General features: G+C 37.1%; 2 protein-coding genes across 8 annotated transcripts; both read right to left on the reverse strand.

The window, feature by feature from the left end:
• Positions 1-2,656: 2,656 nt before the first annotated feature.
• LOC126589509 (BTB/POZ domain-containing protein At3g50780-like) lies at positions 2,657-7,148 on the reverse strand. Of its 2 annotated transcripts, none has more exons than XM_050254829.1 (3): positions 6,839-7,148; positions 5,507-6,402; positions 2,657-3,988 (listed from the first exon to the last, which is right to left on the reverse strand). In XM_050254829.1, the coding sequence occupies exons 2-3, from the start codon at positions 6,158-6,160 to the stop codon at positions 3,047-3,049; spliced, it is 1,596 nt and encodes a 531-aa protein (XP_050110786.1). In that variant the 5' UTR covers positions 6,161-6,402; positions 6,839-7,148; the 3' UTR covers positions 2,657-3,046. The 2 variants fall into 2 exon arrangements, with proteins under 2 accessions (XP_050110786.1, XP_050110778.1); XM_050254821.1 differs by having other exon boundaries at positions 6,614-7,148.
• Positions 7,149-11,050: 3,902 nt separating this feature from the next.
• Positions 11,051-22,359, reverse strand: LOC126589520 (histone-lysine N-methyltransferase SUVR5-like). Of its 6 annotated transcripts, XR_007611852.1 has the most exons (14): positions 22,200-22,358; positions 21,873-22,106; positions 19,189-19,729; positions 18,369-18,671; positions 18,124-18,234; positions 17,379-17,489; positions 13,959-16,769; positions 13,243-13,404; positions 12,582-12,698; positions 12,357-12,460; positions 12,127-12,264; positions 11,934-12,021; positions 11,463-11,677; positions 11,051-11,300 (listed from the first exon to the last, which is right to left on the reverse strand). XR_007611852.1 is itself a non-coding variant. In XM_050254870.1 (13 exons), exons 3-13 carry the CDS (start codon positions 19,657-19,659, stop codon positions 11,570-11,572), a joined length of 4,515 nt encoding a protein of 1,504 aa, XP_050110827.1. In that variant the 5' UTR covers positions 19,660-19,729; positions 21,873-22,106; positions 22,200-22,359; the 3' UTR covers positions 11,051-11,569. The 6 variants fall into 6 exon arrangements, 5 of the variants coding, with proteins under 5 accessions (XP_050110827.1, XP_050110797.1, XP_050110803.1 ...); XM_050254870.1 differs by having other exon boundaries at positions 11,051-11,677; positions 12,366-12,460; positions 22,200-22,359; XM_050254840.1 differs by having other exon boundaries at positions 11,051-11,677.
• Between the last annotated feature and the right edge of the window lie 267 nt (positions 22,360-22,626).

The raw sequence follows: 22,626 nt of genomic DNA on the forward strand, positions 1-22,626 counted from the left end.
AGATTAACCACAAACACGCCTTTACCAACTGAACCAACTTAACTAAGAACTTATATCTTCAATGATAAAAAGAGCACTTACTTTCGCATCTATAGCAAAAATTCACCTCTCGCATTAGCTTTTTCTTATAATTCTCTTTTTTTTATTTTTTTTGAAACAAAACACAAAAGCAAAAGAAAACCTGAACATATGAGTACAAGCTGAGATTTTTGTTTTGTGGTCAAGTTTGGTGCCAAATGAGTTGCAGAGTAGCATGTGTTTGGGAAATGATCAATTAACATTGCTTGCTCAACCTCATGAAACACGTATTTGTTTAGAATTATCGCTTTGTGGAACTAGAATAGTGGGCTATCAGAAACTGGGGGAGTCGATTAATATAGACTGATGTTTGAGACCTGGCCTCTCATGGGCTAAAGCAGCAAAACAGGAAAATCAGGTGTATAAACAAAATGGGCCATTTCAGGAATATGGCTTCTCAAGACCTAAATGAAACTTGGATTCTCAAGACCTAATTGAAATTTGGATTCTTGAACTAAAAATCCATGCATATGTCGTCGAATGTGTTACAAATATGAAATAATGGTATATGCACGGATGCAACCTGGGGATCAGTAGAGGGTGGCGTTTGATTGTGGTTGAGTCTGATTCTTCTGATTCTATTTCCTGCTTAAAGAATTCAGCATGGAATGGCAGCTAGGAAGCCTTTCCTTTTATTGCGAAATGCAGTATTTTGAGGGGGACCTTTCAAGAGTGCCGCTGGTCTTGGGTACCAAGATCAGCCAATTCGGCAGCGGACCTTTTGGCTTCGCGGCGTTGTAAGGAAGTATGTGATCTTATTTGGGTCAACAGACCCCCATCTTCCCTTGTTCATGTGTTGTGTAACGATGGTCTTCCTTGTCCTCATTAGCTTTTGTAGTAGTGTAAGGAGGGACGCTTTAGCACTTGGTGCGGCGTCCGTATTTCTTGTAACCTCCTTATTCTACTTTTTCTAGTCTGTGTTGTTGGCTGTTTGCCTTTATGTGGGCCTTCCTGTAACCTTTGGCATCTTTGCCCGGATATTGATATATCTTGCTTCAAAAAAAAAAAAAAAAAAATGAAATAATGGTCTTTTTGAGTAACATCATTACAACTTACATCCAAACTAAAGGACATTAAAAGGCAAATAAGGGGGAAGAAGTTCTAAGACCATCTCTAACCCTTGGCCTAAAACCAAAAAATTTTAGCCCAAAAAATTTAGTTTTTAACCCAGAAACAGTTTTTCTGCTCCAATCCTTCTGGCTTAAAATTTTAGCCCCAGATTATTAAAAAATGAATTCATGCTAATTTTTTTTATAAATTAACTTTGTAAAAAATAATATTATGTAGACTATATCCTAAATTAATTTTATGAATTTTTAACCTAAAAATATTTAAATTCTGATAAACATTGAAAAATTACTAAACCGACATATGAAACTCATGAAACACTATAGAAGAATATGAAACACATGATAGAGATGTATAAACACAAGACACATGAGCAAACACATGGTTTTGGAAGATGGTAGAAAGAAAAATTGGAAGAATTGTAGGAGAAAAGTGAGTTTTGTGTGGATGTTTCAACAAATATATAGGTATTTATAGAGTTTTTGGATGAATTTTGAGTTAAATAATTTTTTATAATTATTTTAATCGTTGGATTCAATAAATTTATAAATATAAAACAAAAATATTAACTAAATTAAATGTGGACCGTTGGATAACCAACAACCCATTTGAATATGAGTCGTTGATCAACCAAAAGAGCCGTTGGGCTCAATGTTATTGGCAGACAAGTGGAAGATACACCCATGAGGGTGGGGGCTCCACCACTAATCTTGGCCTAAATCTGGCTTTTTTTTTTAAGTTTTAGGTTTTAGATCCAAAGTAGAACTTGGGTTGGAATGGATTGGGGGGGGGATAGAAAAGGAATTATAGGTTTTAGGCCGTGGGTTGGAGTTGGCCTAAGGGTGTTATTTCAAAAAATTATTGCTCTACATTGTGATAAGTTCAAGGAACTCTCACGAATTCTTTAGTTCATAAGCCAAATTTTACAAATCAATTGATATCGTTCACAAATTTTACGAATAGAACCCTCGATAGTTCTTTGTTTCGAACTATACCAGTTTTCAAGAGTGAAGCTATCAACCGTTCAACCATATCTCCGAAAAATAATTCTTCCCTCTAAGACCAACTCCAATGGTGGGCTAAAAGTCAAATTAGCCCCCAAACCCACTCCAACCCAAGGGGAAATTTTGGGCTAAATGCTAAATGCTAAACCAAAGTCAGATTCCTCCCAAAATTTAGCCCAGAAATCGGAATTTAAATTTTTCAATATTTATCGGAATTTAAATTTTTTTAGATTAAAATGTTCATAAAATTAATTTACGATAGTCTACATTTTTTAAAAAAAATTAAATCTAACATAAAAAAAGCCTAAATTCATTCTTTAATAATCACAGGCTAAAATTTTAGACTAGAACGGGCAGAAAAACTATTTCTAGGCTAAAAGTTAAATTTTTCGGGCTAAAATATTTGACTTTTAGCCCAACCATTGGAGATGGTCTAAAAATGAAGTGTAGAATAAGCGGTTTGATCATACAATGTACCAATTGGTTTAATATCACCGACCTTGAAATTTATAAATAATCTAGAGCCCTTGATAATATTAAACTTGGTACATTATACATGATCACATGAGGCAACAAGTCCAACTAACTCTTATCTTTCAACAATTTCCAAATGAAACAATCAACCCACATCACATCACCAATACAAAAGCAGTTTCTTACATCACATAAAGCAGTTCACTTCCAGGAATTTCTCAAAAGTCCTCCAGTATTTCACTCTTTTGACTTCACACATAAATATGTCATGTTAGCCTTCAGAAAATGAGAAAATATTCCAAGCCTTCTTCTGTTCTTCCACATACTATGGAGCACACCGCTAATTTTACATACAAACATTACTCCCACTGGTTACGGTATTTCTGTAGTCTTTACGTCTACTGTGAGGTCAATGAGCTATCTTACTGGGCGGAACTACCTTGTCCTTCCACGTATGGTCTAACGAAAGTTCTCCTCCACCACACTTCGAACGCCCTCTGAAGATTCGGGCAGCTGTCACCAGCCTTGAGAAAGCTTCCCAACCAAGAAAGCATAATACTTTGCTGGTCCTCTAGAGGCAGAGTGAGGATTGTCCTACCAATTCCTTCTTCCACAACCTTCCTGTCAAATGACCGGCACCCATGTTGCAGCCAGTTGTAGTCATCGATCAATGGCTGCAGCCAGGTTTGTAACAACAGCTGACGGGTATCCTTAGATGGCAGCAGCTCCCCTCTACCAATGCCAACAAACAGCCTGGCTGTGATACAGCTAACATGGTAACGAGACACGATAGGCAGCTTCGTATGTAAGGCTGCCAATTCTTGCTGGCTAGCCCACAGTACTGCAAATTCGTCTGCGGCTTGCTTGTCAGCCAAAATCTCAAGCAACCATGAGAGGTTATCAGCTGCCAAAGCTATTTGCTTCACCACAGGTTCTTTGTTGTCGACAGGCTTATCAGAAGACTCTGGCTCTGCAGCGTGCTTGAATAGGGACAACAGCAACTTCAAACAGCTTCTGCACGAGTTATACAGTGTTTCATTGCAGACGTTAGCAGAACCTTGAGAGCTTGAGGCACTGTTGTTCTCCTTGAGGAGCTTGAGCACTACGGATTTCATTTCACGCCTGCCTCTCTCCTCATTGCTTGCAAGAACAAGTCCAATTATGTGGGAAAGTGTGTCCTTTTGGGGTTTAGAAACGTCGGACGAGACTCGTTTCAGTACAGGAGTGACCCCAATACCCTCACTTTGGAGTCGCAAGACCGACGAGACAACTTTTTCTTCTTCCTCATCCCCAACCCACGGGACTGCTTCCAAGTACTCTAAACATGACTGCATGCACGAGTTGAAGCCAAGTAGTTCTGCAATCTGAAAGAAGGTGCCATTAAAGGTTAGGTTTCAGTGTATTTCAGATTAAATTATGACATATAGATGGTATATAGGGAGGCAAGATGAAAAATGAAAATACAGGTAAGCTGACGAGAGATATACAAAACCTACTGAATGACGGTATATGATAATCTAAACGACTCTACTTCTTTGCATTACAAGAGTTCATTTACCGACTTTTCAAACCATCTTAACAACAATCAAATCTGACGTAAAAAATAAACCCTATTAGTATCAGCGGCCATTGGCTAAATGAACTGAATGAACGCTCCAAAACATGAAGCAATTTAATCCCTATCAATGAACTTAACCAAGCCAAACTTTTTAGCTAATCACATATGATTAAGAAGGGCCATTCAGATAAAACAATCAATCTGCATCTCAAAATGGATATAGGGTGCTGAAATGGAACATGCCAAAATCCTAAGCTAAGAAAATATCACACGATAGTCACCAACAACATTTTAAATTCGATATAACCAAACAGTTTGCAAAGGTCACTTACAAAATCTACCTAATCACGACTGTGCAGGGATAAAGCACCTTTTTTCTCTCTAAACATGTTTAAAAAACAATTTTCATGCATGGAAAATTATGTGAGGATAGATATTACTAAAGTTAACTACAAAAGCAGCCTGATGAGCGTATATCCCCCGACTTTCTCAGAGAAGGTCATGTTTTTTAACATTGAACAAATAAATACAGCTTCGTATAAGGTGCATATGTACACATTTCTCGTGCAATAAACATGCTTTGTAACCCTAATAAGTGAATCTCTGTTCACTTTCCTCTTATTCTTTTTCATTCTATTTGTTAATCAGAAGGATAGTCATTTAAAGAGAATAACAAAATGACCTGCCAAAATCCAATTGAACGAAGAACAAAACAACAGATAAAGGAGCATCATGATATAAAGAATCAACATGTGGAGGCATTAGTAAAGGGAAATGATAACCCTGCACACCCTTCTTCTCCTCCTACACAGCCCTTTTTATTTCTGGACATCGAATTGAATAAATCAAACAGAAACCGCGGATAGGAATAAACACGGGTGTGTAGGGGTAGAAAAAGGGTGTGTGGTTATTATTTCTCTTGATAAAAGGGAGAAAGATTTCTACAATATGATTAAATGATAAGCTACAGTACAGTGCAATAAAGCTTATATCAACTCCATGTCCGTCATATACACTCTGTATTAATTAATATTCTAAGTGAGACGAAAATTTGTAACAAGTATATATCCGAAACAGGAGGGATTTGGTGATTCCACCGGACGGCTGGAGCTCCTGAAAGTAATGTCCGAACTACTCTAATACACATAAGAGTATGAAAAGTATAACCAACGCAAAATATATCATAATAATGAACAGCAGTAGTAGAAAGACTGAGGTAATTGGTTATGTATCTTGGCATTAACGCATAACCAACAATAAAAACAGCAATTTTGCAATCCACAGAAATGAGATAAATCATGCATTACACAGTTCAGCGTATTACCTTTAGAATGCGGAGTACACGCGAGACACTTTGTTTCATCAGCCGTTGCCTCATGTCTTTGCAATACATCAATCCAACGGTTTCAACATATATTTCAACATCATCACAGTCTTCGATGTTAAGACAAGCTGAACCAGACTGTTGTTCAGAAAGTTTATCAGCAAAAAAGTTGCTATGCTCAACCAGAACATTCTTGTGAACGCTCAACTTCACGCAAAATCCCTGCTTTCCAAGTAAAACCACCTTCATATCACTAGTTCCAGGTTCACCAAACTCAATTGCTACCTTCCTAGGCAAATTTTCAACTTTGGGCCTGGGCACTCTCTCCGGAACCATAGATGCACTAACCACCGGCGCATCCGGCGCCTCAGGACCAACACCCCGTAGACCATCAGAAATACTCGCTGATCTCGACGGGATAAAGGCTAGCTCTTTTTCACTCAGTGGGGTTTGTTTTCTGTGAGCTGCTTCCTTGGGTGGTGGTGGTGGTGGTGATGAGGGCTTGGGTTTGTGCATGGAATTGTGAGCTTTTAGGGTCTTTTGAAACACAACAGGAGAAGGGCAGCACCAAAAACCTTCCGGCGTCACGGCAATTGGGACATTTCTAATCTTGACTTGGCCTTGTTCTACCCTCTTAAGTCTAATTTCAGCCATAATTCACAAGAACTTACAGCAATTACAGTTAGCACATTGCTGTAAATCCCCAATACAAAGTTTTGGAACCAAAACTCTCTTCCTCTTCAAAAGGGTCTAATTACAATGTAAACTCACAAGCATGAAAGGTACAAAGGTGAGAGTTTGAGGTTGATTCTAAGAACCCTAAACTGAGAAATCACTTACTCCACAGCAAGAATTGCATTTCAGTGAAAACTGAACCGACCCAGCCAGCGATTTCTCTGAAAGAAAAAAAAAAGAGATGCAATCTTTTTAAGAATTAGACAGCAGAAAAGTAAGAACAAAGTTTGAAGGCACTAAACGAATTCAGAAGCACAGAAACCACAGATCAAATCCAACACAAAAACCCACAAACAATTAACAAAATAGAATAAAGATGGATTTTTTCCCCCCAATTTGAAAAGAATTTGAAACCCAAAAGAGAGAACTCACCAAGAACTGGTTAATCTGAGAGCCCTCTGAAGATTTATTTTTAAAGTGATTGAATGGGAGCTCTCGGTGTCAAGCATCAAGGGAACCAGTGAACAGATAGTTGCAGGGAGGAATGATAAGTAATAGAGAGCCTTTAATTACTAAAGCTAAGAAAGCCCACAACCGAAAAGGAATAAAAAATATAATAGAAAGAAAAACAAAAAGAAAAAGAAGAAAAGTAGAAACCTGCAGAGATTGATGATGGTTCATGGGTTGTATTTTTCTACTTCAACAGGCTATACTTTTGATGATGATTATCTCTCTGCAAATGCAGATGCAGATGTTCTCTCTCTCTCTCTCTCTCTCTCTCTCTCTCTCTCTATCTAGAAAACACTTTCTCAGTAACCAAACAGGCATGCCTTACACTTGTCTCTCATCATTTTTCTATTACTCTTTTCTGTGTTCTTTATTTTTTTGGCTGCAACCTTTTCTCTGTTCAATATTGTTCCTTGTGCTGGTCTTGTTGGAAGTGGAACGTTGCTACACTAGGCTTTTTGAATTTATGAAATGCCTATAACAATTTCTCTTATGTTAAATAAAATAATATTCTTATTATAAAAGTTATTAATGTGAATTATTTCTTGTCAGGAGCATCGCTTTCTTGTTGAGTTGATGTGTACATTGATCAACGACTGAAGTGGATCTTTGAAATTTGTATCTGCCTAATTGGTCTTTGACTAAAGGTGAAAAGGAAACCAAGTCTTCCTTATTAAACAATTCGGGCATTTGAAATTTGATCCAACAACTAAAGTTATTATAACTTTTAAAGTGAATCTCTATTTGTAACCGTTAAATCAAATTTCAAGGATCTGGATTAGTTAATGGGAGGAACTTGATGGAAGGTATCCGAATAAAATCACTTTCCTGAAAATAGCACATGTTTACCAAATGTTACATAAAAAATGGAAGTTCACTTTCCTGAAAATAGCACATATTTACGATTTATTTTTTGAAAATTTTCCAAACAAGCAATTTTAATGTAAATTTTCAGCTTCTTATCTTTCTATGTTTAACTTTCAGTATTCTTTTATTCGTACAAATGGCTTAATATTTACTCAAATTTGAATCATCTTCATTACTATAGTTTAGATGATTTTTTTTAGTATAAAAATCGTTTGTAATATAAAAAGAGTTTAATGATTTTAAAGAAAATATAGAACGAAATATGTATTATATAAAAAAGAAATAAAATCACATAAAAAGAGATTGCCATAACGAGGTTTTAAGTTGATGTAAATTGAACCGTCCCACATGGCACTAGTCAATAATTGACTTACGAAACCTCGGAAAGCCAAGTTTAACAAATATATAATTAATTCCGTAAGGAGAATTCCAATACAAACTCAAGGTTTATTTATACATTTGCAATAATAATACTATAGCTTGAAGTATAAAATAGGTTGCCTATAAAATCAGATTCTGAAACCAATTCCATTTTCCAAGTTGCCAACATATAACCCGTAATAAAGATTTCGAGAAATGTTAATGAGACTCTCTTAAAAGTGTGACTCTTCCGTCATTTCATATTTTTTGTACAATGTTTTATAATGTTGACATAAGAATTGACGTTAAACTGTTATGTAGCAGAGAGTACATGGAGGAGTCCTGCTTTGAGAGGTACTCCACCCCTAGAATACACTATGGGCTATAGGCAACCCAATGCCCCAACCGCGTAGTAATTGTCTTTAGTTCCAGTAAATGTTCAAGTGTATCTCCATTCCTAAACTATATACCCCATGCCATGAGTATTAAAATATTTTTTTTATTTTTTTATAAAATAATAAAAGATGATTTTATTTGTAATTTCGGATATGATTTTTAACCAATCTCATCACGCCATGTGTTATTATCCTAAAATACAATTTTTGTGAACTGCCCAATAACGCCACTAAATTATTTTTCTGTATTTTTAATCATTTTTATCAACCTAATTAAAGTGGACCATTTTGTACTCCAACGGCCCATATTGTGCCATGTGGCCCAATAGTAAAATTATATTGTTTCAGTTTTTTCTTTTTCTTTTTAATTTTATTCTTTTTTGCTGGAAAAATCTGGATCGTATGTAGAAACATTGTGCATATCGAAAAAAGAAAAAAAATTAATAATGTTGCTGACGCACGTGCCTGAAGTTGAGCGTGAACCACACATGCCTGAAGTGAAAAAAATTAATAATGTGGCTGACGTCAACCTGACGTCATTCCCTTCAGTCAGTGGGTCAGGCAATTTGGGCCTGGGTTGTGTGTCGGGCTCCCCTGGAACCCAATTAATCGGGTAGGGCTGGAGCACTTTTTGAGAGATTGGGGGATTGGATTACCCAATAGCCTAGGGGATTGTCTTCCAGTAGACTTGCTTTGAAAGAATCTCCTTAACATTTCACTTTCGAACCCCATTGTCTCTCACTAATAGTTTTTGTTTTCTTTGTTACAAACAATATTATGAAATGGAGAATCTAACTCAGGGCATTAGTGCAAAAGAAACGACTTTATAAAATAGGTTCACTCTCATTGTGCGTCTTGATTAACTAAAATGTATGTTATGTTTATCTCTATATAACATTTCATTATTGAATCAAGACACGATGCTAGAGAATGAACATGTTGTATGTAAGTTTTTCTCCAGTACATGAAATGAAACTCTTTAACAATTGAGCTACAAACTCGTTGCAATCTCGCATAGATGAATTGATTTGCAAATTTAAAATAAAACCCAATTTTATTCTTTATTAAAACTAATGGTGGCCCATTTTTAGTACATGTTTAGGGAAATGAAGGATTATAATTCAAATGTGCCCCATGGGAATTTCCTTTTCTTCTTTATGTTCCATAACAATGTACCTAGTTTACTTTTGTTCTTTGCTTTTATGTTGTTGCTATTTACTTTATAAAAAGAGTGGAATATAGATCATCATAAGAATCACAATCAAGTGGCACATATTCACACAAGAAATATTTGACAAGGACCCCCCCAAAATATGTAAACAAAAATTGAAAATCTTTTGACTTAATTTTACCCTTTTTATTTCTTTTAGGTTTTCTTAATTATGAAAAAGAAAAAGCTATGGAGTGTGTGTGTTGTCAACTGTGTATTGTAGTATATATGTTGTGTGTGTCTCTCTCTGTGTGTATATATATATATATGTTGTATATATAGATATCATGCATGCAATACTAGAGTGTAAAAATAAAAAAAAATAAAAAAAAGCACAACGGTGCAACCCAAAGCTCTCTGCTTGGCGAGGATCAGGGGAGTTTCCAAATGATGCAAAAATTGAAGAAAGTGAGAGCACGTTTTCATGATCAATGGTGGTACCAAAAGAAATTCCATGGAAGATGGCCTTGCTGTAAGTTGAGCCCACCATGGAATATGGCTAATCATGTGGTGGGTTTGAATTTGATCAGTGTCGAGCTGTAAATTAACCAGTTAACAAGTAAAGCTAATTGTGTGAGATGAGTCTTATACCTAATACCTAATACCTAATGAGGGAAAAGGTCCAGCTGCATGCATGCTGCTGACGATGGAAAGGTTAACAAACAGAGCATAATGTATCTTAAGTTCCTTTGTGTTGGTGATTAAAAAAAAAAATTGCATTTTTCTATAATACATAGTGAATGAGATGCACCGGTGTTTGAATGACTAGATGAAAACTGTCAAAAATTCAACCATGTAAATTTAATCGTCCAATGCACCGGGCATGTGTATGCAGAGGGCCTCAGCATGACTTCAAACCACCCGTGGTGGTTGGTTTGGTGGATTTGTGATTTAAACAGGAATAGCAGTTTTGGTGGGATTTAGCTTTGGACTCCCCTTTGTCTTCTTTGTGGCCCTAGAAGGTTGAAATGAAGATGTGGTACCTACCATACACAGAAATAACGCATTAAAGCATGAAGCTACATGGAATCTTTGTTGGTGACTTTGTCTGTTTTTTCGTCTGTTCCGGAAAAGAACAAGCAGCCAATGCCATGTTTTTGCCTCTTTATGATTTTCTACTTCATTGGCATCGATGTTTAAGGGTCTGTTTGGGATTGCTTCTAACCGTCAAGAAAAACACATGTACTGATGCACATATGCTCTTCAGGAAGCACTAGGATTTGTAACAAAAAATTCAACTTGTATATGTAATAGCACTTATAGTAAAGGCGCTAAGAAGATAAAAAAGCAATCGTAAACGAGTCAAAAACTTTCAATCATAACTGCAGCGCTAGCTAACAGAAGCGAAATGTAAATGTAGTTTTTACATCTCGAAATGTAAATGTAGTTTTTACATCTCAAATTTGCGTCTCTCGCTCTTACACCATATCATATTCTTATATGTTATCGCACGAGAACAAAACAGTATGCAAACTGCAGTAAAAGAACTAAGAACTCTGGGAGAAAGTATAATCGAAGAAGCTGGGATCGTTGAGAAAAAATCATTTCAACAAATAGGAAATATGTACGAATCGACCGTTTAAGCATTCCATCACCACAAAACCTAAGAACTTCTACCAGAAAAATGAAAAAAATCCATCCACAGTTAGCTAATCCAAATCCAAAGCTGCTACAGGATCAGCGAAAGTGAAAAAGAAAACTGAAACAAAGGGAAACGATGAAGTTCGTCATCCTCGATTCTTCAACGAATTACTAAAGAACAAACATTGGTAAAATCTACCTGCGGAAAAGATCATACAATGTATTGCAATTAGCAGCAGATCCAGAGCTGAATAAACCCTTGTGTCACTGTTACGACTCAGTCAATTTTACTTTCAGCTGGATCCAAGATCCGTTTTATTATCAACGGTTGGATCATAAACGGCAATGACTGAGAACTCACCACTGGGGGGGATGCGGAGATTATTCTCTTTTCACAAACTGCCTTTTCATTATTGAAGCGCGGGCAAGTGTATGCTGAGATTGCAGGAGATTATTCTCATTCAAGGCTTAATAGAGTCGCCCCCGGCACACGGAAGCTCCACAATGGCACGGATGTCCTTGTCCAGGAAGATGTTTATATCGATAGTTATATGTTATTTCTTCCCCCAACGCTATCTGCTCACATACAGTAGAATTATCAAGAAATACATTATTCACTTTAAGCACAGTAATGCATATCAGTTGCAGAGAGCAGTCATCAATTGTACATCAAATGCCATCTTCAATTGACCGTTTAGTAGACCAATAGCAAGGATAACTTAGCAACTGACCATGTAACCATCACAACACTCTCAATCTTAACTTCCGAGATAATTACTAATGCGTCATGCACAAATAAAATCATTCTACGAGAAGAAATGAGAGTGCTTACATCTTGATTCGCATAGAGACCAATATGTGCACGCAAACTATCCATGCTTTCCACAAGAACTTGGTGATTCACAAGATTAGGCGAGCAGCTACAAAAGAATAGCATACGTCAACTATATCACAAGGCACTCGCATTGCCCGAGAAACAAATAAAAACATATGGATAAAGATAATTCAGCAATGTCTTTCATTACCTATGATTGATGAATTTTGAAACATTTCCATAATTAGTTGAGTCAATTACATGATGGGCCTGTCCTTCGACCAATCTACTCATATCATTAACATGAGCATCAATTTCATGTAAGTAGCCGTAACCATCTTTTCCATACCTGATCATTCGTAATGGACCATTCAAAATATGACACAAAAACTAAAAAGTAGAGTAGAACAATAGGTGTATCTATCAGAACTAAACCGAAACCTGTCGTGCCTCTCATTTGCTTCATGCTCATCTAAAACCTCGCCAATGTACTCACAAACAAATGTGCCGCGGAGAATTGCTTCACCTGCCCTGACTCCCCATCCCTGCAATTGGGTACCGAAGTCAATACAACTCTTGAAAATCTTCAAAAACTGACATTTAACTTTTCAGCTACCTATCCTTTTAGCTTAGGGAGGAAAAAATACGGAAAGAAAAATAAACTACCTTTTTATCTGTTTTGAAGACTTCCAGTTTCACTCTTACTCCATTCTGCAAAACCCTATTAGGACAAGATCTATTGCAGCTGCACATCTGATTGCATTCATAAACGAGGTACCCTTCCTGCACGATATCAAAAGAGTAACAAGTCAACCTTATGTTCCCACCAATTAAAAATAGGAGAATGAAAATTAAGTGAAAGTCGAGCATGATATGAATCCCTTCTTGCTTTTTTAAATAAAGACTCTGTGGGGGCAGTGGAATGGCACTACCCTCCAAGAACCTGTGCACATTCAAATATACATGCATATAGATTGAGAGAGAATACGATGATCTATGCTGGAACTATCTCAGTCTCTTTTTCTCTCTAGCAATCGGTTAAGACAGAAAAAACAATCTTTGATATAGAAAAGATCCTGTGTTTATAAAAATCACCAAATCCAAGTAATGCATTTTTATGTGCTTGTCAGCGACACGATCAACAACATTGCACATTTATGCTTTCCATGGTATAAATGGCTATCAAGCAAAATGAAAAAGAAGTTAAAGACTTCCAACAATGGAGAGCATACCACCATCATATGTGATCAGGGGTCAACACTTAAAAAGGTACTGAAATTAGAGGAGATGAGACTGGTGGTTAGTGGTAGATTTTGATTAGCATTACCTCCAAGATAATTCGACCTCTCTCATCATATGGGAATCTGCCACGCATGGATTTCCCATAGATGTCTTTTGCATCATCATAGTCATTATCAAAAAGGTAAACATGATCACATGTTTCAGGACAGCATGTAGAACGGGGGCATGCACACCCCAATTGCAAACTCTGCAATGAAATAGACCAAAAAACATGTTAAATGCCAACAAAAATTGGAAAAAGAAAATACTGCGACAAATCAATCTATTCATCATGAAGTCATAGTAAATGCATACTATTAGAGAACAAAAGTGTATTGTAATTAGGATCCTAGTCAGCTCGAATATTTGGTTCCAGGTTTGTTTAGGGGTGTAATCTAGTATTCAAAATTAAGTTATTTGGTTATGTCTTTAGTTTCCTGTACTAATGAGGGTCATGATTAATAAATCTCATTCTCCCCATTTTCTTCACATCTAATGCAAGATCTAGTCTTCTTAAAGAAAATCGTTATTCCGGTCAGATGGCATCTAACTAAATGTCGTCATCGCGGTTCCTTTTTCATATTACTGGCTCATTGCATCCAAAGTTTTGGTCAAAGTCTTCCTTTTATTTGCACCTTTACTACAATTATGGTGGTCCAGGTGAGAGTGATGCATATTTAAACATGTGGCATACATGCAATGCTGATAAAATCAGTGACTGAAAGATATTAGATCAAAGACTGAAAAGTAAAAAAAGTAAACCTCTGTATCGAGTCCCCAGGATTGATGAAGCAAGGGCTTCATAATATAGGTAAAGCTCTCCCAAGGCAAGGAATCACCAGCATTTTGGTCATTAGAACCACCTGCAAGGGCAGGATAAGAATCCAATTGGTCTTCATCTGCTACACAAACCACCGGGACCAATTCCTGCCCAAAGCTTATATCATCACACAAGACAAGAGCCTTCTGGAAGGATCTTTGGCTCAAGTGATGTGCATCAATAAGACAGTGGCTTTCATCCACCTCCCACTTATCGTCACGAGGATCTGATGAAGGTGGAGATCTATGCCCCACAGTACCAATTGGAAGAGGCATCACCGGAGACACAAAGCATTCCTTGAATTCTTTGCATCCTTTAGGGCAAATAAAGCCATCTTGATGCCAATCTACCCGAATATTATACTCACTGCAGAGCTTGGCTGCCCTTAGATACAAACTTTCTGGCAGGACTCCATATTGTCCCTCCAGCATGGCTTTGAGACTGATCTTGCAGCAAGCAGAGCGAGTAACAGATAAAATGTCTAGGTTACTCGGCCTACATTTTGTTTTCTGCATCTCAGAAAACAGAATTCTTGCTACTGCTGAACAATGTGAGTCCCCTAATCTAGACAGACTTGCTGCCTCAGTTGCATGACGCTGTACATTTATTCCTCCAGTACCAAGTGACTTTGATGCTTGAATACGTTTCTTCATAGTAGCATTTGCCCTATTCCTGATCCTATATGATGCTGCTGCCAAATTTTTTCTCAATCTAGGACGACTAAGTCTCCCAGATTTTAATCTATAAGCATAATAACGTATCCCCTTCTTTGAAGGCAGAGAACTGGCTAAACTTGGTCCCATGTGAATAGCTTGATGGTGACGACCAAGATCAGGAAGTAAATCAAACTTCAACCCACAAAACCTGCAAACAAACTTTCGTTGACCACTTACATTCGCAGTGTTATTCTTCACAGAAGCTGAATTGCATAACTCAAACTTCCTTGGAGAAACATCACCAGCAGACAGGACAGGCTGAGGAGCTTTTGAGAGCCTGAAATTATCACGATGAACTGCAAGCACATGCAACCATAACTCGTCTGTATTCCCAAAGTGGCTTCCACAAGGAATACACTGGAAAAGCATGCATTGTTCAACAAATTGCACACAATGTCTCTCCTGAACATGAGTTTCCAAGACTTTCTTATTAGTAAAACAATCCAGGCAGATAGCACATGCATAACCTCTAAACAGCCATTGTGCTTCCTTTTTATGATTGTCCATCCAGTGAGTTCCAAGTGCTTGGTCATCCGAAAACTCCTGTGAGCAAACTTTGCACCTCATAGCTTGTTCGTTGTCATCCCCAGTCCATTGCAACAGAGCTTGTTCTTCCATGGCAGAAGAAGCAACAAGTGCATCTTCATCATCATTAAAGCCCCAAATCCCTCTAAGTCTCTCCTTTTCAGTGCAAACCAACTTTGTGAATACTTCTCCAACGCCAAGATTATTAGAAGCTTCAGATAGGGCCCACTGAAATTGTACATCCTTAGGAACAGGGTTTCTTAAAGATAATATACTTTTAAAGAGCTTGTAAAAGAGCTCACACGCTTGATGTAAATTAAACTTTTGCTCCTGTGAGTGACAATCTTTCAAAAGATCTACAAAAACTTCTTTTGATATTATCCTACTCTTACCATTTCTTGCACGTTTGAGCCAGCTTGGGAGGTGCTTTTCGCAATATAATGAATGCCTCTTTGGACTTTCCAAGCAAGGGTTGCTGTCATCCCAGAAACAAGACCCTATGCAGCGCTGCTCTCCTGTTGTATTACAAGCTTTGGCAGGAGACTCGGACTTCTCAAATAAGCTCCCTCTTTCACGGAAGGCATTACCAGCCCCAATTGAGACAGGATCTACCTGTAGAGGACTTTCAACATCTCCGACCAATACCATCTCTCTGCAGTTGGTAGTCTCTAAATTAGAAATGTTCTCCTCAAACTTTCTCTTAAGTGTATACTCTGGAAAATTTGAGATGGTCTTCATATCATTCTTTGGTCTGTGCTTCTTACAAAATGAAGAGCCTTGTAAAGACCGATGCTTACATCTAGTTCCAAGGACAGTTGTGCCTTCACACAGTGGTTGATCACTCGAGTGAGACCCTTCAGCTTTTGTAGAGCTTCCCATGAAACGAGAGGACAAATGTACACAACAGTAAACATCACCATCATTTGCCCACCTCACGCATTGCCTTCCCTTGGCTTCAATATAAGCAATGCAATGTCGATTTTTGCTTCCAGGCTCAGAAGATCTTATGGCAGCAACTTCATTGGCTGGTGTCATTTCCACATCTTTGGTTTGGATGAACTTAGAATTACCAGCTTCAACTAATACTCCATCCCATTTATCAGCAACTCGCCCAGGTGTGTCTGTTGGTGCAGCTATATCTTTCATATCTTCTTTTTTATAGGGTTCTGATGCTAATGTAGCAGCATTTGAAGTGTCTCGATTATTAAAGAATTCAGAGTCAATTTCAATGGCTATAGATTCATCTGATCCCCTAGATTCCACCTGGGAAGCATTTGCCTCTGCACGACGTACTTCGAGCTTTGGCCTTTTCCTGCCAACTTGGAGATTTGGGGTTAAGGGACCATCACTAGTCTGCTGTTGAAAGTCTACACTATTCGATGTGGGATGAGAGGTTGAAAACCATTTCATAACTTCATGCTTCCATGTTTTCCACTCGGAACCCAATGTAGGCTGCAATGGTGCATTCTGGAGAGACTGGACTTCATTCCAGAGAATAGAGTCAACTAGTTCCTGAACCAGAAAGGGAAACATAAAGCCAAAAGCTTGATCAAATGACTTCAACTGTAAAAATTATCTCAAAACAAAATCCATGGAACAATAACATATTCCAAAACAAAGTTACAAACAGCTATGTAAGAGGCACCGGAAGTGAGTTTGAGTGGTCTTCACTCATGCCCTATTACAATGAAATAAATAGCTATAACAACATTTACAGTGAGCACACCCAAATTCCATGGAACGGTAACATATTCCAAAACAAAGTTACAAACAGCTATGCAACTTTTCTTACACAAACAGTCCACCACTCAATTAAAAGTGGAAAACAACTGCCGAGCATATATATACCATGCACTGCACATAAATTAATTTTAATTGAATGGTCAAAAACTAAAACAAGAGGAAAGAAGCAACTCACTTTAGCTCCATTACCGGGAGCCTTACTAGTTAAATGGAAACAAATTAACGGTAAAAATACTCCCAAGAAAAATCATGCAATATATATACCAACACAACATGGAAGGAAACAATATAAGGTTGAAACAACTTGTACTATTGTACTACCACAGTTCAACCAGTGAACATAGAACATAAATGAGCAGCAAAAGTTATAATGTATACCTCCTTAAGTACTTCAATGGTTGCAGCATTACTCGCATTCTGACACTGCTGCACCCAAAAGTTATATGAACGTTCTAGCCATTCAGAATTTAGGTAGGTCTGTGATATCATCTGTAAAGGAAAATAAAATGGCATTGCTTAATAACTAATCAGAAGAAAAACAAAATATGAAATAAATAAGTAATTTATTTCAGAGCAGAACAAAATTTCAAAAAAAAAAAAGAAAAAAACAAGATTTAAATTTTTGTTTAGTCTGAAAATATAGGTTAATCATATACCTATAACATGGTGAGAACACAAAAACTTTACAGTCTATGCAAAACACAAACACAAGTGCGCACATAGAATAACAGATAAATCTGTTCCAAGCTTGAAGTAGTGGCAAGTAAAACTGTAAAAGTGATGATGACAAGATCAGCAGAAATATGATAAATCAATTTCCAAAGGGCTCTTTCTACACCGACTTTAAAGCTAATTAATTTTCTTCCCAAAAGTTATGGGCTAAGGACAACTACAAGAAGAAATACAATTTGACACACAAAATAAGTCAGAAGAACCTGATACAATTGGTCTTTTTTTCATCATCAATAGTCAATAGTCGACGTTGAAGGAAAAAAAAAAAAGCAGTTAAATTTCATTACAGACAATGCCTTAAGCTCATACTGGAAAGAAAAAGGAAAAAAAACAAAAGAAACAGTTTCTGCCTATTTTAAAAATTCAAGTATCACTAGATGTAGCAATTTACACTTCGCAGCTTCAGAAGCATCTTTCCAAGATCAGAATAGCCACTGCAACGAGAAGCCTCCATAGCAAATTCCTTCCAGACAGCCACATCACGAGCAGTCTCTATCAAAGCCTACACAAGTTGACATATCTAAGAGAATGACATCAAAGCAGAAGAGGATACTAAAGACACAATAAGTTGGTTGCTCCAATTATGGAAAACGAAAGTTTGGAGAGAGCATGAGAATCTCAATTAAAATCGCATACCTCAGTATGAAATTGGTCAACAACATTCAGCATTCCAACAGCTAACTTTTGCATAATAAACCGACGTGCTATGGTCAAATCTTTAACCACTTTTAAGCCAACTTTGTGCGTTTTATATGCAATAGGGTGTGGAAATTCATCAATGGAACGAACAAGTAGTGTGTCTGCCCAAGAATAATTCCTTGTGTGTGGAAAAAATATCACAAAATATTTTTTCCTATCATGAGTTGGTTTTGCTCTCAAAGTCGATAATGGGCAGTCAGCTCTTGCACACCGTATTCCTGTCTGCCACTTCCCTCTCCACTATACTTGGACAAATAGAGAGGTACCAAAGTAAAATGAAATCAGCAATGTTAATTTATTCCACCATTTTCAATCTTTATAGTTTTGGTTACAGTCAGCAAAGGAAAATGGGGAAGGGTATCAGGATCTATACATCCTCACAATTTCTATTCGCAAGTATTATATCACATAAAAAAAAATTAAAAGTATCCCGACCCAAAAGCTGAAATTAGACCTCTATCCATTTCTAGAAAGCCATTACTGGACAATTGCAATAATAAAGATTTGAACTCAGGACCTCCCGCTTTGCCACATTGAAGTATCTAAACCAAAAGCTTGCATTGATAGAATGTGATCCTGGAAAATGTTATATCTGAACACTGAGGAGAAAAACAAAGAAAAATTGAGCAGCCAAACCTACGGGTAAAGATAATGAGACTAACCAACTTGATATGCATCAGGCCCGAGAAATTGCATAACAAAAAGCTTTAAGTTATGAAAACAAAGTAATGTTGAACGTGAAAGAAACAAAAGTTACCTTGACCCACAGTGCCACAGATTCATCACTTTCTAGCCATGCAGACTCTGACAGAGATGACTCTCCTTCCCTGCTGTTGTTTGGCAATGCACTTTCCCTGCTGTCTACAATCATATGACTGTTATCAGAGGTTACGCAGGGTTCACTGTAATTCTGTGCATTTATGTCATCATCATCAAAATCTTGCGAGCCACTAGATGACTTTTGACCCTCCAATTGACGACAATCAATAACTGAAGCTCCATTTTGACATCCATCAGAAGTATGCAATTCATCAACTGCCCCTTGAACTTCACCTTGTCTTCCTAATTGAGGTCCTTCCACATTTGGCAATATGTCATCTGCCACTTGCACTTTCTTTTCATGTTCAAGGCAGTTGGATTCGCCGTCATATACAGAAGGGGTTGATGAACTCTGTTGAGGGCAATCAGATTGTCCAACACGAATGGTAGAACAAGGGAGCACTTCCATGATCCTACACTAAAAATACTGGTGCCATATGATGCGTATGCTATCACTGATTATTTGCCTACCCACCTTTCTGTTCAAACAAAGGTCCAGTTGACAAAAAGAGTCAGGGATATATTCGATGATGTACCAAATTGAGAAAACAAAATCCAAAATATACTTCTAATTAACTGATGAAAATAAAAGGCTGCAACAGCCACAATGAGCACATGTGTGCATAACATGTGTTTAGGCTTGTCTCTACCAAAGTTATGACCAGAGGAAAAACCTAAAGCCAATCTTGACAAATCCCCAATGGCCTTATTTGGTCTGACCAACATAGCATAATGAATGGTGTTATATCAGCGCTTGAAAGACCATGTCAATCATGTCAATGGGATCAATCAAGAAATTAAGAAGAGACATGACGCAGTAAGACAGAAGAAAGAAAAGTTTGTATTCCCATTAGATGGCAAATGCCATGATATGTATTTCACCTCCTTTGATGAGTTTAAATTTGCATTTCAATTTATTGATAACAAAGGACTGCTAGAACAGCAAAAAAAATCACACCCTCGGTTTGAACCATATTATTAGGCAACTGACTAACTTAATCCATATCGGTTCAATGGTATAATTTTATAAACTACATAAACTTCCAGATATATCAATGCATGCAAAAGATTTCATGTATAGACGACTAAGGACGTTGAATCAATAAACTAAAGATAATTTTATTTTGATACTAAGGCAAACTCATATCACTAAGAAAAAATGTTTAAAACAATGATCATAGCAAATAGATAAAAAAGATACCAAACTATGATAATACCCCCGCAAGGGGCTTGTAGCCATTTAGCCCTACACCCGAGGTCCTGTTTTTGAATCCCCCCTCCTCCGTTATTGTTTATAAAAAAATGAAAACTAAAATTATACCCCCTACCATTGCAGAATTCTAAAATAAATCCCGTGTTCAACTAGCAAGCAATTGGAAAATAACATTAATTCCATATGCATTCATTTTTTATATGGTAGTTGTTTAATTCAACTAGCAAGCAATTTCCAGAAACTAAATCCCGTGTTCTCAATTTCAAAAACAAAAACAAGAACAGTAAATTACTTGTTATGTATAGAAAAATAATATAATACTAATTAATTGTTATATCGAGCAAAATAACATATTTATCATTCTTCTTCTAAGAACAAAAAAAATCACAGTATCACTTCACCCCACAAAGGAGGAGATCAGGATAACAATTTTGCAACATCATGTGTTAGTTCAAATAAATATATGATTCTACAAAAGCAACAGAATCGGCCGTCGAAAATCCTCCAGTTGTCTTCAAAATATGTGTTTGCAGCGGAAGCATATTCTAGAGGTACAGAGAACAACTTTCACATATCCAATTATTCAATAAAATGAAGTTGTAAAAATAAAAACTAAATCTTTGGCATTAAATACACATAAACCCTTCTACTTGTACAAATATACACATCAAAACACAGTAAAATGTACTAAAGAAATAGTAATCCATATAATATACCCAAAGGGCAATGCAACGGTGCTCCTCAAGTGAGAAACCATGTGACATACAACCAAACAGTCAATGATGCCCTACACATCTAAAATACCTTAATTTCTACAAAAAAAAAAAAATAATCACACCCACAATCCAACTGCAAAAAGCAGCCCAGAAAAAAGCTGCATCACACTATAATTGACAACCAACCAACAAGCTCACCATGTGCAATTGGCCCCTTTCTGAGGAACAAACCCTAATTCACTAAACCCAGAACTTAAATTTGGTAAAAGCCACGGATTTTACAACCAATTGGTAACATTCTGATGGCAAAACCCTAGAAAAATCCGCAACGGACAACCCATGTACGGATCGTGAACATGCAGGTGGGTACAGATCAATAAAAAAAGGAAACATAACATAAATTATGTACCAAAAACATAACACAAACATGCCCATTTGAAAACAACAGCTAAAAAAATCCCAAGAAACGGTTCAAGTTCATGCCTTTATATTTACCCTACCATGTTAAAAAGGTGGAGTCAAAATGTTAGAGCAAGAGGGTTTGGGTAATAGGTTTGTGGTAGGGGTGAGATATAATCATATAATTAGTCAGCAAAAAAGTTGACTGCAAAACAAAAGAAAAAAAAAATGTGACATGCTAGAGATGGGCATGGCCAAATTTACAGAGAGGATAGAGAGAGTAATGTAGCTTACCTTTAAAGAAGGGGGAGGAAGATCACCATTTTCCCATTGGGGTTGGGTGAGATTTTGGGTGAAATTTTGGGGGAAGTTTGAGTCTTTGTGTTAGAAAAAAGAATTGGGTTGATGGGTTGATGGGTTTTTGGGTAAAAGCAACAATCTTTTCTATCCCTCTCTCAATCTGGCAAATCTTTGGCTAGTGTGTGAAAGGGGGGGGCTTATATTATAGATGTTGCAGGTCCCCGTGGCCTAAAATATGAAAGGAAAAAAAAATTAGAAAATACCAAGAGATTAGAGAAAGACGTGTGGGGTACAATTACATGGAAAAAAAAGAAGCCCTACCCTTTTGTCATACAAGAAGGCCGACTGAGACAACAACTGGGTCGTGGGTTTTTGGGGCAGCTTCTAAAATCCCAATTTTAATGTTTGTGTGAATATTTTAGAGAGATAAATTGTTGAGGGAGAACAAAAATGGTGGGTTTTATATTTGGGAGGGAGACCCGGGGTTGTTTCTGTGGGGGAGGAAGCGCGCTTCTATAGGTTGTTTTCGTAACGTGGCACGCTGCTTTTGCTTCGTTTTACTCTCTTCTTTCCCGACAGATGACCAAAGCAACAAAACAAATTGAATTTACTATTGTCTTCTTTTTATTTTTTGGGTTTTGGGGTCACTGCCAGAGTAAGTGCTATGAATCTTATCTGGGTTTCGAAATTTGTTTTCACCTTTTTTTTCTTTGTGTTTCTGTTTTGGTACAAGGGTAATTTTGCTTCC

The sequence above is a fragment of the Malus sylvestris genome, chromosome 2, assembly GCF_916048215.2.
Source record: "Malus sylvestris chromosome 2, drMalSylv7.2, whole genome shotgun sequence".
Lineage (NCBI taxonomy): Eukaryota > Viridiplantae > Streptophyta > Magnoliopsida > Rosales > Rosaceae > Malus > Malus sylvestris.

Coding starts and splice junctions, on each gene's coding strand:
- LOC126589509 (XM_050254829.1), bottom strand. CDS start 6,160: ATGGCTGAAATTAGACTTAAGAGGGTAGAACAAGGCCAAGTCAAGATT. Junction 3,989..5,506: donor GTGTACTCCGCATTCTAAAG/GTAATACGCTGA, acceptor ACCTTCTTTCAG/ATTGCAGAACTACTTGGCTT.
- LOC126589520 (XM_050254840.1), bottom strand. CDS start 19,659: ATGGAAGTGCTCCCTTGTTCTACCATTCGTGTTGGACAATCTGATTGC. Junction 18,672..19,188: donor CTGTGGCACTGTGGGTCAAG/GTAACTTTTGTT, acceptor GTCCAAGTATAG/TGGAGAGGGAAGTGGCAGAC. Junction 11,678..11,933: donor GTCTCTATGCGAATCAAGAT/GTAAGCACTCTC, acceptor GTATGTGAGCAG/ATAGCGTTGGGGGAAGAAAT.